Source organism: Podarcis filfolensis (assembly GCF_964270895.1).
Source record: "Podarcis filfolensis genome assembly, chromosome: 7".
NCBI lineage: Eukaryota > Metazoa > Chordata > Lepidosauria > Squamata > Lacertidae > Podarcis > Podarcis filfolensis.
In genome coordinates, this window is record NC_139603.1 from 82,319,231 (window position 1) to 82,334,989 (window position 15,759).

Genomic DNA, 15,759 nt, shown 5'->3' on the forward strand with positions numbered 1-15,759 from the left:
ACAATAATGGTGAAAAGACAGCAAAAGCTTCAGTGTAATCTGTATTGTATTCAGTGGAACTGTTTCTGAATAAGGAGTGTTCAGCAGTGCTAGAAATTTATGAAATCATGAGAAATATGGAGAAAACGGATATGATACCATAATCTTTACAGTGGTACCTCAGGTTAAGGACTTAATTCATTCTGGAGGTCTGTTCTTAACCTGAAACTGTTCTTAACCTGAGGTACCACTTTACCTAATGGATCCTCCCACTGCTGCCGCGCCGCCGGAGCACGATTTCTGTTCTCATCCTGAAGCAAAGTTCTTAACCCGAGGTACTATTTCTGGGTTAGTGGAATCTGTAACCTGAAGCATATGTAACCCGAGGTACCACTGTATTGTCATTGTCCCATACAGAACAATGAAATTGAAAATCTACATCAGACAGAAACCAACAAGCCTGCTATCCTAGCTATCCCAGCCTGGTTAACTCCCTAAAAACTGATAACCCAATATACTCCCATAGAGACTACCTTACACTGCGTTTAAAACCAAAATCGCATTTGGGTAGAAACTGTATTTCAGGCGGCCAGTCCTAGTCTTTATAACCCTGTACCTTCTTCCAGAAGGCAGAAGCTGAAAGAGATCATTTCCAGGGTGCGCACTATCATGCACTATCTCTGCAGCTTTCTTATAGCACCTGAAAGCATAGATTTGATCCAAGGTAGGGAGAGTGCACCCAATTATTCTATCCGCAGTCTTTACAACCCTGGACAACATTGTTTTTTCCCTGGTCGTGCAGCTCCCTTCCTTGCAAATAACACTGGAACATCTTTCAGAAGTGTTGACTGCATTATTGTTAGTGCACACAGGGAATAAGGATGCCCCCAGAAGCTGGGTCTACCCCCCCCCCCCACCCCAATGTTGCACGCTCTGGTTTGAGTAGCAGTATTTGCAGTAAGGAAGGCTTCTTTCATGTACAGCTGTATGCATGAAGGCTTTTCTGATGTAGACGTTTGCACTGTGTGCATGGATGTTTGGGGATGCTAAGCACCTTCCCACTCAGTGTGGGAGCAATACTTTGGAAGGGGGCAAAAGACTTGGTGCAGCCCCATGAAATGGAGCAGTAGAGTCAGGCAGTCAAAATGTGCTACTTCCCATGGTGCAGGTTTTGCTTCCATATGTCGTCATGAGGGCTGCTGAGTTGAAAATTTTGCAAAGGGGTGTGGACAAATGGCTAGAGAAGTCTATTGCATTGGCTGCAGTAGTTGATCACCCATGCCTGTGTGCCTCTAGATGCCTGTTGCTGGGCCTGGGTGTAAAATAAGAGTCATGTCTTTGCCCTGATTGTGAGCTTTCAGAGGCATATTTCCGGCCACTGTTGGAAATGGAATGGTAGACAAGATGGGTCCTTGTCCAGCAGAGCTGCAATGTATGTTTTTGTGTCTTGATTTAACTGTCAGATAGTATTCGTCCTTTGTGGAATTATATGTCTTGAACAAAGGGATGCAGGTGGCGCTGTGGGTTAAACCACAGAGCCTAGGACTTGCCGATCAGAAGGTTGACGGTTCGAATCCCCGCAACGGGGTGAGCTCCCGTTGCTCGGTCCCTGCTCTTGCCAACCTAGCAGTTCAAAAGCATGTCAAAGTGCAAGTAGATAAATAGGTACCACTCCAGCGGGAAGGTAAATGGTGTTTCCGTGCGCTGCTCTGGTTTGCCAAAAGCGGCTTAGTCATGCTGGCCACATGACCCGAAGCTGCATGCCGGCTCCCTCGGCCAGTAAAGCGAGATGAGCGCCGCAACTCCAGAGTCGGCCACGACTGGACCTAATGGTCAGGGGTCCCTTTACCTATGTCTTGAACAGCTCGAATCATTTGAAGTATATTGACAGTACTTTTAAAAAGAAATAGGTGTTACAAAACCTGCTTGTAATTGGTAAAATTCGTGATTTAAATCAAATACATCTGATATTAGCAATGCCTAAGATGTAGAAATTAGGCAATAAACTTCAGCTGTCTTACAAAATACTTGCAGATATGGGCATATATTCTTCTGAGTCCATGATTACTTCAGGCCTTGCTTACTCCAGTTTCCATCGCAAAGAGTTTTTCAGATTTGTTCAGTTTATTAATGGCCTTTAGCAGAATTCTGCAGTCGCTGCCAATGTGCTCCTTAAACCTGTACAGTTTGGAACTTGGATTCCTAAGAGAACAGTTTATCCTGTTCCAGATCTGCTGCAGAGGATTTTTTTTGGCTATGGTGCCTTTAGTTGATATCTCCTGCACAGCAAAGTGGGTGAGAATCTTTTTGGAAGCAGAGCATAACTTTGAAAATCTTCCTCCTTTGAGAATGGCTGACACCTACTCTTATTTGAATATTTTGCACCAGTTGAATACCTGGTTATTCATCCAGGTCTTGGTTGGAGTTTAGTGGCAAGGTTGAGATATATATATATATATATATATATATATATATATATATATATATATAAATTATTAGCTGGTTGTACTTTATCTGCTTCGTTTTCATAAATATTTCATAAATATTTGTGTCATGTAATCTGCTTTGGAATTGTGTAAATGCAAAGAAGAGAGGGGAAGGAATTTTTCTTTGTCTTTTTTTGGAAAATGTTCAGTTACCTACTGAAGGACAAGAAATTTGACCTAGTAAAGACCAGGTGTGCATAGGAGAGACTTGAAGGTTGTGTACCATTTTTGGGGGGAAGGAAGAGAGTCCTATCAATGACTTGAGCTTTCTGGAGGAAGAACAGGTTATAAAATAAAAGATTTCTTAGGAAGTTAGTGGAATCCTGTTGAGGGGAAATGGTGCTGAATGTGGAAAGAAGCATAACCGAAAGGGTAGGGAAATAAATGTCTCTGAATTGTGGAACAGATGAAAGCGGGACATGCTGATAGCCATAAAACGAAGAGAATATAGCTAGAAGCTGTTCTATAAACCAGCAAGGAGGACTTTAGATACCTAAATTTGGTGGGCTCTTCAGAGGTTAGAGAGAAGAAAGAAATGAAAGTGATGGCTTTAGGTGTATATCAGACATCTAAAGAGCAGGCATTATGAAGCAGCAAGGAGAACCAGTAATGCCAAATCAGTTTGCTATTGCATCTACAAAAGGGAGTACAGTGGTACCTCGGGTTACATACGCTTCAGGTTACATACGCTTCAGGTTACAGACTCTGCTAACCCAGAAATAGTGCTTCAGGTTAAGAACTTTGCTTCAGGATGAGAACAGAAATCGTGCTCCAGCAGCACAGCGGCAGCAGGAGGCCCCATTAGCTAAAGTGGTGCTTCAGGTTAAGAACAGTTTCAGGTTAAGTACGGACCTCCGGAACGAATTAAGTACTTAACCCGAGGTACCAATGTATATAACTCGGAACAGGTCACAAATATAGACACGATTTGTTTGTTACATACATGATATTTCTTCCAGCGTACTGCTCCAGCGTTCATGGCTAACTTGCCCAGATTCTTATCATCTCATTAACTTACCTTCGGCACACATTAAATCCTATATCAAGTAAGTTGCGTCGTTCTGAGTTTTCTGCCCATGTTTGTCATGTAAGTTACAGCCACTTCATACTTGCATGCGAACAGATTTGGCTTGGATACCCACTTTCCACAGTTGCATGCAGGAATTCAACAGTGTAAATATGTCCTTAGTTGGAGTGTCCGAGAGTTGCAACTCCATCTGTTCTGATTTTGTGAGTTTTTGCTTGCTAGTCCCAAATTTGACTTGCAGAATATTGATTTATTCATGTAAGCAGGCATGGGAAGGATCCACAAAGAAACTGCTTTTGAAACTGATAATGGCATGAGCCATGGGGGTTTCTGATGCATTTAAATATAGTTTTTGTTTCTTTTTAATCATCCACTGAATTAGTACAAAGCCTGTTGTGTGGGCCCTAAGCAGTGATTTGAATCCTGCCTGGTAACTGGCCCTGAATTACCTTTTTAGCAGGCAGCTCTATAAACAGCATCTTACTGGAAGTGGATTTCTGCAGTCTTCCCATGGTGTGTAGATCTTGTTTGGAACTACAGGCATAGCTCGTTTTATTTTGCTTTGCTTTTTGAACTTCACAGACATTGCTCCTTACAAGGACACAGGTGCAGCAGCAGGCAGCCCAGCTACTTCTAGGGGAAAGAAGTCCTCCTCTGCCGCCATCACTGTTTGAAATTAGCCAGGCGCCAGGCGCATTTTGCACCTGGCTGTTGACCACTTGCGACCAATTGAAGATGTATGGGTTCCAGGATGGCGACTGACATCTCCACCATCTGGAGATGCATGCCTGAGGATCATTGGATCTGGACTCTTTTCACACACTAATACCACATCCTGTAGAATTCAGTCAGTTATATTTTATCTGCACAATCAGAATGAATATCTTGAACCAAAATGCTTTTTCTGAGCAGGAGCAGTCACCATCAAGAAAAAGTGATATGCCAATAAGTATATATATACACACTGTATTTTTCGCCCCATAAGACACACTTGACCATAGGAAAAACCTAGTTTTTAGAGGAGGAAAACAAGAAAAAAAAATATTCTGAACGAAACAGTGGATGCATGATTTTTGTGGTTCATGCTGTGGCCACAGACATGTGATCTGATGGTGAATTTGGGGTGACCCAATGCAAAAATCCTGAGGATCCGTGTGGATCCGTGCTTTGTAACCATGTTTTTGCGCCATTGTGGCCCCACACAACAGTGGTTGCGTGATTTTTTTTGATGCAGCCATGGACATGCTATGTGATCTGATGGTGAATTTGGGGTGACCCAATGGGCAATTCGGCTCCATGGACCATGCATTCGCTCCATAAGACACACAGACATTTCCCCTTACTTTTTAGGAGGAAAAAAGTGCGTCTTATGGAGCAAAAAATACGGTATATGTGGACTGTCCCTGGATCGAGTGACTTTGCTTCTTTAAGTTCTCAAAAGTTCTTAACCGAGCTCAAGGCTGTCATCTGAGCTAGCCAGATGTTTAACTGGGAATCAATCACAGTCAGCCCATCATTTGAAAAATAAGACTTTAGAGTGGTCTTGCCCCAAAATGGCAACTAGACACTCGGTTTTGGCAACTGTAACCTTGGTTTAAGAAGCCATTTGTTGTCTTGTTTATGTTTCTGAGTTTCTAACACGGACCTCCACCCCTCTTCTGGCCGTAGGGGTAGACCTGGCAAGGGCTGGAGCTGGGGTTTTGCAGGGGCTGGCTTAATAGACTATAGTATAGTGTGAACATAACTTTTATATGCACTGGGAAACCAAAAAAAGTGTGATTGGCTTTACTGTAGCAGTCTGGAACTAAACTTACAGTATCTCCAAGGTATGCCTGTAGTTGTACGTAGAAACCAGCCCATTACGATTGCAGTCCATCACAAGTCAAACTTTAAGATCAAGCGGTACAGTTTACTGTTGTGATTTAAAGCACCATTATGAACCCCATTAAAGATTTATTTTGTGATAATAACCTTGATAAGGTACTAGGCAAAATGAATGTCCTAAGCAAAGCTTAAGCTACTCCTTCGGACAACTTCATTTTCAAACAGAGGGACATCTCATAACTCTCCGCTTGCATTTGTCATGCTAAAATAAAACCCCACTGGCAGAGTTCTGAGAAGAGTCTTTGAATGCTGTCAGAACGAAAGGGGCGATAAATATTTATTTATTTTACATTTCTGTCCCAGCTTTCCTCGGAAAGGAACCCAGGGTGACAAATGTGTAAGTGGTAGAATGAATAGTAATAATAATAAATTATTATTAATAGTAACTTTTTATTTATACCCCACCCTTCCCGGTTCAGAAAACCAGGCTCAAGGTGGCTAACAACAAATTTAAAACACTTTTGTGTTTGGCGTATTGTTATTTTAAGATATCTTTCATGTTGTTGTGTGGAAAATACTAATAAAATTTATAACCGCCCCCCCAAAAAACCCCACACAAATTTAAAACACTTAATTGTAGAAGCATACTTGAAACTTGAAATACTTGAAATGTAAAACAACCACATTACCCTCACAGCTAATCATTTCAAGATTCTTGGAAGAGTATCTTTCAGCCATCAAATGCCAGGGTCAGCCGGAATGTTTTCAAAGTCCTCCTGAAAGTTAGTGATGGAGACTGACACACCTCACCAGGGAGGGGACTTCCACAAGTAGGGGGCTGCCACTGAGAAGGCTCTATTGTGGGTTGGCGTCACCCTGGAAGACCCAACCACTGGCACCACCGGTTAGAATGTTTTGAATGTGGAGCTCATTTTCACGGAAATTGTATTTGATAAAGCAGAAGGACTCCTGGTTTTGCAGAAGTGTCTACTTGATCCAAGTGTTTCCTGTTTGGCCTTGGCTACTGATGGAAGTCTATAGAGTGGGAAGTACGTGCGGCAGGAAAAAACAGCAGCACATCATTTTAATAAGGCCCTAAATTCTTTTGCACGCAACTTTAATAGAAGTAACATAGCCGACAATAATAGTCCTCTCAGAGGAAGATTTAATTCTATCTTGGAGATTAAAGTGAAACAAGTCTACTTTTCCATTATCTAATGCACTCAATTATATTATGGTCTGCCATGTGGGTTCAGTGGGAAGCAATCCTTCTTAGCCTACTCTGCTCTGAACAAAATCCAGTAATTCCTCCACTGACATGAATTTCTGGGCTACTATAAACATTTGGGTCCATGGTTTGGGAACACGGGATTTTAATCCTTAGCATTATCAGAAACCTTAATCACATGTTCATCTATTATATTTGAGCTAGGAGACGCACAAAGCCTACTAGTAGTACAGAATGTAATCTAGGGATTAAGGGAAGGCAAATCCTCCTGCTCATTCGACCTTGAAAATCTGATTGGATTTCCTCATTGCTCTGGCTTGGCTATCCACTATTAATTTAGCATGCTATATAGTGGAAACTATCCTGAAGTGAGTTTTGGGGCTCCTTTGATAGCACCTGGGTTTCATGCTTCCTCAAAACAGAAGCGGAAATAAGGAGAATGGACAAGGTCACCTTTGACATTTATTTTGTGGTAGCGAGAAACTGGTCAAAGTGACATTAGGCAGCTTGCAACTTCTGGGTCTACAATGGGCTCTTCTTAGACTTCATTGTATCATAGATGACCCTTGAATCCCTTCCAACTCTACTATTCTATGCTAGTTTGTCCTCAGTTAATAACAAATAAAAGTAAATATTAATATTATTATTAATTATAAGAGTTTCCATATTTTTCCATGTATAAGACGTCCCCATGTATAAGACAACCCCTATTTTTTTAACCCAAAATTAAGAAAATGCACTATGCACTCTCCGTGTATAAGACGACCCCTTATTTTTAACTTCAAAAATTTAGGAAAAAATATAGTCTTATGCACAGAAAAATATGGTAATCTTGATAGCCCTCTATGGCTGCATAGAAGAATGCTGCTGAGTAGCATAAAATGGGAATAGCAAATTTTCTATGAATCCCCCCCGGTGCTTCATATATTCATGGAAAGTTTTCCATTTTTAAAGGCTAAATTCTTTAGCCATAATCAATGACTGCTGATGCAGTTGGACCAGTGGGTGGATGCCAGTACGGTGTTATGTAAGCTTGGTAGTTTTTTTTAAAAAAATACATTCTTTATCCAGGTTATCATCCCTAGGAAATATAGGAGAGAATACATACACATTTTACTAATTTGTAAGCAGAGCCCGAGGAGCACAGAACAAAACAACAGATGCACAGAACGATCCAAATCGAAGTCTTGATTCACTGAACTGGTTGTGCAGCTCACATAAAAACCCAAGCTAAAATACTTGCTTCATATCAAACTTGCACGTGGAACCCAAACTTAAACTAAGCATATTCATTTTTGTTTCACTCTAGCAAATATAAAGAGTGGTGCATCATATCCATTCTCAAGCTGATAGAAATGGGGATGTTTGCATAAGTTGTGTTGCGTTGTAAGTGTTTTGAGATACTTCGAAGGAGTCGCCATAGTGCCTAAGCCAGGCATAGGCAAACTCGGCCCTCCAGATGTTTTGGGACTACAACTCCCATCATCCCTTGCTAACAGGACCAGCGGTCAGGGATGATGGGAGTTGTAGTCCCAAAACATCTGGAAGGCTGAGTTTGTCTATGCCTGGCTAAGCGCTGGGCAGGAGCTATGCATGTGTGGCATTGTAGTCAAAACAAGTGCAGGCTATTCTGAAGGCGTATGTGCCATTTGATTTGGACCAAGTCTACCTAGGCTACCTTCTCCACCCTGATGCCTTCCAGATATTTTGGCTCCTATTGACCATGCTGGCTGTGACTGACCGGAATAGTAGCCCAAAATGTCTGGAAAGGGTATTGGGTTGAGAAAGACTGACCTAGGCTCAGCCAGTCATAACGTAGGCTGTGTACACATCACACCTTGGAAGCCCATTCTTCCCCTCAAAGAATTCTGGGCCCTGTAGGTTACCCTCCTTCACAGAGAATAAAAATGGTAGAATTTGTGGAGTTGGAGAATTGGGAATCGGCCCAAAGAAAAATATCAAAAGGACTGGAGCAAATTTATTAATTATCTGAAAGAAAATTGTACTCATTTAAAAACGTTTGTAGCATTAACGTGAAATGTTTTGCAATGTGAAATTAAGATGTTGATTTATAAACAAGAATGTGATATTTTAAGGTGATTATAGGATAAAGAAATGATTACGGGAATGCGAAAAATATGTTACAGACTATAGAGATGTCAGAAAGAGAGATAGAAGGAAGACTAAGCTCATTTTGAGCAAATATTATAAGTTGTGAATATGTGTACTGAATTAAATGAAACATGGAAAATTCAATAAAAATTATGGTAAAAAAACACACACAACAGAATTCTGGGCCCTGTAGGTTACCCTCCTTCACAGAGTTACAGTGTTCAAAACTCCCATTGTTCTAGGCGCATTTTGCGACAGGGAATTTCATTAGCGCGAGCAGTTTATGAGCTCTGGGCACAGTACGATTTCAGATTAAAACTGCAGAGTGGAAGCAAAGGAGGACCTTTTTCTGCTTCCTCACTTCCAGCTACTCTCCGAAGACTAAAGAAGAGCCCAGGGGGCAGCAGACTTTTTCAGCCGGGGGCTGGTCCACTGTCCCTCAGAGTTTGGGGGGCGGACGGCGAACTATATTTTGAAGAAAAAAATGAACAAATTTCTATGCCCCACAAATAACCCAGAGATGCATTTTAAATAAAAGCACACATTCTACCCATGTAAAAACACACTGATTCCCGGATCGTCTGCGGGCCAGATTTAGAAGGCGATTGGGCCGGATCCAGCCCCCGGGCCTTAGTTTGCCTACCCATGAAAGAGACCCTCTTAAGAATATGGGGGGGGGGGGTGAGCAGGCGAAGGACTAGACCATGTGAAAAATGAACATAATATTTTAGCTGCAGTTCATTCATTTTCAGCTTTGCATTCTTGTTATTAGAAAAGCGTGCCTAGACATCCCGTTGTTGCGCCCGTAACCTAGATTTAAAGATACCATTTAACTCCTAGCTTTTGTATCTCAGTTTATAACATTGTGGAGTTAGTTTCCAGCAGCCTTTTTACTACAGTACCCAAAATTCTTTGAGGGGGGGGGGGGAATGTGCTTTGAATGTGCTTTAAAGGAATGGTTTTTATGTAGCCTTAGTCTAACCTAACCTAGTGAACAGGTTCTATAGCAGCTGTTTATAGCAGCTCCCAGTATTGTTTGTTCCTTATAGTATTTTTTACTGCAGTTTAACACTGTTCTCTCTTTAGTATCTGTAGGGCTGTCTCAATTTTAGGATTGCTGTTCTTCCAAGGAAATACCAACTCCCCCAGTATTCTTGAAAACATTTTTTTCTGCTGCTTTTTTTGGGGGGGGGGAATGCTGATCCGATACGATTTGGGGTTTTTTAAGTTTAATTGCATACCTGCAGTTGTTTCACCCTTAACGTATTTAGGAACTGGTTTCAGCTTAAGAATTCTTGGGGGGAGAAATAGCTTGATAATGAAGCAAAACAGCAGATGTTTGCACTTTTGCTTATTACATGGCTTTTGTGTGTGTGCGTTTGTGTCTATTTCGGTCCTGTTTCCAAAATAATGTTTTCTGGCAAATACAGTTACGTTGGCAGTTGCAGAGGTTGGCAGTCCTAACTTCATTTTAGGAGAGCAGCCTTGCCTGCAAGTTTGACAGTGGGGTTCCAAACCGAAGTTAAATTCCTAACTAAAATAAAGTAGCCAATAAAAAATTTGTGGCCATTTACTCTGCCTCGTCTGTTTTGAGGGGAAAATTCTGAATATGTGTGTTGCTGTCAGCTGTGTACTTCATTGCCCTGAGGCAGGTTAGCAGTGTCTAACCCCCAGTTTGCAATATGGCGATAATAACACCCATCTGTTTTAACAGAGCAGTTGCAGGGATTACTGCATGTGTCGCACTTTGATCACGACTATGTGCCTTATAAATGCAAAGTGCTTTCATCATGAATGTGCCTCCATAGGTACAGAATGGGTTTATTTTAAGGCTGCCCTCTTCACATGGGATATTTTACGTTCTAGATAAGATACCAAAGCCTCAACAGAGGCCTTTTTGAGTTTAATGAAGAGTTTGGGAGAAAGCGGAACAAATGATGGCTAAATATACTTCTCCGTGATAATGAATATTCATTGTATCGGCGTCATTAATGAGGTACTTAGGAATACTGTGTTCAGGTTTAGCCCTTGTTAAATGGCGAAAAAAAACTATTTGAGAATAATTGAAGAGTTGTGTAGGATTAATTCCTTCCTTTCTCAAATCCGCCTGCTTCTAATTTGGAACTGCAAAGTTCTGAACGTGCTGACAACTTTCCTTGCCTCTTTCAGGGTGTATGAAGTCCTAAATGTCTTTAGGCAGCAGCTGATTAAGGCCCAGGAATAGAACGCTTTCCTCTTAGGAGGATGAAGAGCGTATGGAAGGAAGTAGTTTTACACAGCGTGCGTTAAACCTAAAAGAAAGGAACTGTCCCAGAATTTCTTTGTTGGGTTTCATCCAAAGGTTCCCTTCCCATGATAGAAGGCTACTTCCAGATCCGGCCCAGCGCTTTGTAGGAAGTAACAACACATAACCTAAGCCAGGGGTCAGCAACCTTTTTCAGCTGTGGACCAGTCCACCGTCCCTCCGACCTTGTGGGGAGCAGGACTATATTTTTTTGGGGGGGAAATGAACGAATTCCTATGCCCCACAAATAACCCAGAGATGCATTTTAAATAAAGCACACATTCTACTCTTGTAAAAACACCAGGCAGGCCCCACAAATAACCCAGAGATGCAGTTTAAATAAAAGGGCACATTCTACTCATGTAAAAACACACTGATTCCCGGACCGTCCGCAGGACAGATTGAAAAGGCGATTGGGCTGCATCTGGTTTCCTACCCCTGACCTAAGCGGACAACCCCTTCCAAGAGCCCAGTGAGATCCTGACATTTTTTAGGAGCCATGGGATGTTGAGGGTCATTTGGAAAAGAACAGATATTGGGGATGGGGAGCTGGAGATTGGAAGGCCCTGATTTTGAGCCCTTTACAGCATGTAGTATTCTTGAACCCCTAACAGGAACAATGCATTGCAACGCTTCATTGTAGGTTCCACTTGGTAGCTGCTAGATTAGATGACTTCTTAAAAGGAAAGTTAGAGGATTCATTTGTCACCCTGACTAATAAATTGTGCAGGTTTGAGCAGCAGTGAAGAAACAAACCAGATAAAGGCATAGTTCCGCCTCCTTTTTTTTATATATATGACCTCAAATCTTTGGCTCATGTGATTTCCAAGTATACCTGGAACCATGAGGACAGACTGTCATAAATTACAGTGAAATCTGGGATTCAACAGCTCTCCATTACTTTGCTCTCCATTGCTTAAATCAGGGCAACGTACATATGTGGAAGGAGCATAGTGAAGTGCTAGGGTGCGTCCATGCAGATTACATCCACGGCACCCACTGTTAAAGGGACCAACTATTAAATGATTTCTGAAGGTGCTTCTGTCAGCCACAGAACAGAGTGCTTGACTTGATAGACAAACAGACCAGATTCCTGTGTTGCGTACTGTGAGATTTTTCAAAATTGCCCTGAAGAAAAACGTTTACGTAAATCAGAAGACAAGTTCAAAGCAATTAGGGGAAAATTAACTCTAAAAACAAATTGTGTTCTCTCTGTTGCAGAAATTGAAAAATTCCAAAAAGGAGAAGAAGGCAAGGAAGAAGAAAAGTACATTGATGTAGTGATTAACAAAAATATGAAATTGGGACAGAAAGTATTAATTCCAGTAAAACAGTTTCCCAAGGTAAGTTCAGTGTCATTAAACACCACCTGTTTTGCTTCTGATCACTTTGGATGTTACAGGCAGTTTGCTATTTATTTATTTATTTTTTTATTCATTCATTCATTCATTTAATTAAAGCAGCAGCATCCAAGTGGACCCACAAGAAGAAGAAAAATCCACCATTTTCTTTATTTGGCCACAAACTTGTGTAAATGTTCAACTTTTGCAGAACTGTTATGGGTGTGTGTGTGTGTGTGAGGGAGAAAACAGAGCGAGAAAGAGAAAACATGCTTTGCTGATAGTGAAACCCTCCCTGTCTGCATCTTATTTAATAAGATGGTGTGAGAAAGGGAAGCAGGGTTAGGTGCAGCTCAAGTGTCAGGTTGCACCGACGCCTCTTGGGACGCACAAAACTACAACGGTTGCACCTGGATCTTTGCAAATACAAAAGCTGGCCATTAGACAGGTCTGTCCTCGTCCGAAACGCACAGGTTCATTTCCGGGCCCCTCAGAACTGTGGGAGAAATCCTCAAGTTCTGTAGGCAGGAGGAAAAGGCGAGCCTGATTTTGGGTGTGTAAAAACTTGCAACGTTAAGATCCAACTCACTACATGATTATGGGAGTTCTGTAATCTAAACCCAAGAGTGGGGAACCTCCTTATGTTGAGGCCCACCCCGCTTTCTCTCTCCCATTCCCTACTGGGAAGGGGCAGGTCTGAACTGATTGCTTGCTCTTTCACCCCCACCCAGTTCCTTTTTGGCTTTTTATGCCACTCCCCCACCCCCACCCCCAATTTATCCACTCTTAATGACATTAGGCAAAGGGCTGGATGGAATCACTGGTAGAGTAAACTTGTAAGGCCACATGTATTCTTTTGCTACTACCTCATTAAAAATACTATTATTATTACTATTTAAATTTCTGTACCACCCTTTATCCAAGGATCACAGGGCAGTTTACAATAAAAATAAAATTAAGGTGAAATTATAACATGTACATCTTGATACAACAAAATGAGGCTATTTTATCTTATACAACCTAATAGGTCACCTTTTTTTTTACAAAGCTATTTTGTTGTATCAAGCTGTTTAAAGTACTGATTCCTTTGTAACAAATAATTTTTTGTGTGAATATTAGTTTTATTAAAAAAACAAACCAGCCTTTGGGACCCTTTTTGCGGACAGTGACTCTGCTTCAGAAATGAGTGTCTGTGCCAGGCTGTTTGCAAGCTCACTTCTGTTGACGAGTGAACACTGCAGATGAATTATGCAGTTGGAATTAATATGGGAGCAGTCCTATAGCAAGGTCAGCAAGGAGCAGCGGGTTAGGATCCAGCAGACCTAAGAGTTGTTAGATCAGAGAGTGGTTTGTACCTAAACCAGCCTTAGAAATTCTCTTTCCCCATCATTAAATGAAACTCATTCATCCCATTTGTAGCCTACGTTTCCTCCCCGGAGCTCTAGGTGGCATACATAATTCTCCTTCTCCCCATTTTATCCACATAACAACCTTGTGAGGTAGGTTAGGTTGAGAGTGAGTGGCTGGCCCAAGGGCACCCAGTGAGCTTATGCCTGAGTAGCTATTTGAACCCTGGTCTCCCAGGTTCTCGTCCAACGCTCTAACCAATGCACCACACTGATTCTTCTGCATGGCAGTAGAGTTTCCTGATTTGGTTGTTCTTTCCTGGTGATTGAGTATATGAGTTGAAGGCCTGTCCCTTGGCTCTTCTTGGTTCAGGGAACAGATCTCTCAAGAGAATCTCTCATAATGAGGAAACAACCTCCCCATTTGCTGAAGAATTATTCGGGAGCAATTCTCCTGCTAACTAAGGGGCTCCCTCAGTTTCCTTCAGTGATTCATGTCATTCCTCGTGCTTGCATTTTTAGTCTCTTTTGAGGATGCTGGAATAAATGGATGGTTTTCACAGTACAGGAAAGCAAAGAACTACGGTGTCCCAAGGATCTGTAGCACATTTTTATAATAGCAATATGGGACATACATTAAATATTGAGACCGGAGACTATTTACTTATTCATTAACTAACTGGAGTCAGTACTAAGCAGCGAGGCAGCCCAGTAACTGAAACATCTATGCTGAACAGTTATATCCTTTTCATGCTGGTTTTAACTATTTGGGTTTTCTGCAAAGTAACCTAGCATTTGCAGTTTTGGTGAGGGCCCATAGAATATTCTCTGTTGGGGATGCTTAGCCAACATCACAGAACTGCAGTTCCCAGAGTTCACATTAAGCCAGTTTCAAGTCTTTGGCAACCTTCTCCAACTTGGTTCTTCCAGATGTTTTGGACTCCACTTCCTTCAGCCATGAGCCAGCATTAGCAAATGATAAGAGAGTATGGGAGTTGAAAGTTCAAAACATTTACAGGGCATCAGGTGGGGAAGCTTGGTCTATGGTACAGATTTTTTTTTTTTTAAAGAAATATTTATTAAGATTTTACAAAAAACAGATATACAAAAACACATAATAAAAAAACAAGAAAAAAATAAGAGTAAACACACACACACAAAAAGATACAAAAAATTAAAAACAATTCTTTTTCATAATTTAAAACTCATTTGCTTGTTTCTTTGACCTCCTCACACCTCCCCTTCTTGTATTCCCATTTAAATAATCAAATCAGCAAATGCTTACCCTCTTTCATTCATCTTATCTCTATAACTTGACATTTTATAACTCAGTATTTTCATCCATTATCAATTCATTTTTGCATATTCTTATTAACTTTGTTACTAATACCACTTATTTCCATTCCAACACCATTTTAGTTATTTTTTTTTACCTATTTATACCCTTCTTCTGTATTCTTAAAGCATTACAGCTGGAAACCACTTAATTTCTATCCAACATCATTCTAACATTCATTAATTTTGCAATATTTCTGTAGATAGTCTTTAAATTTCTTCCAATCTTCTTCCACCGCCTCTTCTCCCTGGTCCCGGATTCTGCCAGTCATTTCTGCCAGTCCCATATAGTCCATCATCTTCATCTGCCATTCTTCCAAAGTGGGTGGTCTATGGTACAGATACACCCTAAGAGTTGTTAGGTCTTTAGACATGTTGTAATTGAGCCACCCCAGAAGCTTATTTCAGGTTTCCTTTGTGCCAGTTATTTCTTAGGAATATTGCTGACACCTGAAGAGATGAGTACACAAGATGACTGTTCATTGTTTTAGTGTTATGTGTACTATGGCTCTCCATCATTCTTTGAAGAAGAGTTCCAGCTTCTGTAGCATCTGATGCATCCTAGTAATAAGTATCAAGTGAGCAACATGAACAGGATATCTCTATTGATATCAAAGGGAATGCAAGTTCAACAACTGCAATTAATTATGCATTGAAATCTATATTTTAGATTGTAAACACTATTCACAGGGCTGTGGTTATGTGGGAAGACTGCAAAGAGCAGCATCATTATTGCTGTGTATCTTCAAAAATGAAAAAGAAAAAGTCTTGGCTTTCCAAATTGCTTGCATCAGTAAC

General features: G+C 41.1%; 1 protein-coding gene across 2 annotated transcripts in view; it reads left to right on the plus strand.

Annotated features, from left to right (window-relative positions):
- Positions 1 to 15,759, plus strand: part of KHDRBS3 (KH RNA binding domain containing, signal transduction associated 3) — a 108,930-nt gene that overhangs the window by 35,081 nt on the left and 58,090 nt on the right. For both annotated transcript variants that reach the window (XM_083622224.1, XM_083622223.1), the window contains exon 2: positions 12,162 to 12,283. In XM_083622224.1, the coding sequence (XP_083478350.1) occupies positions 12,162 to 12,283 (122 nt within the window). The remainder of the gene's footprint in view (positions 1 to 12,161; positions 12,284 to 15,759) is intronic.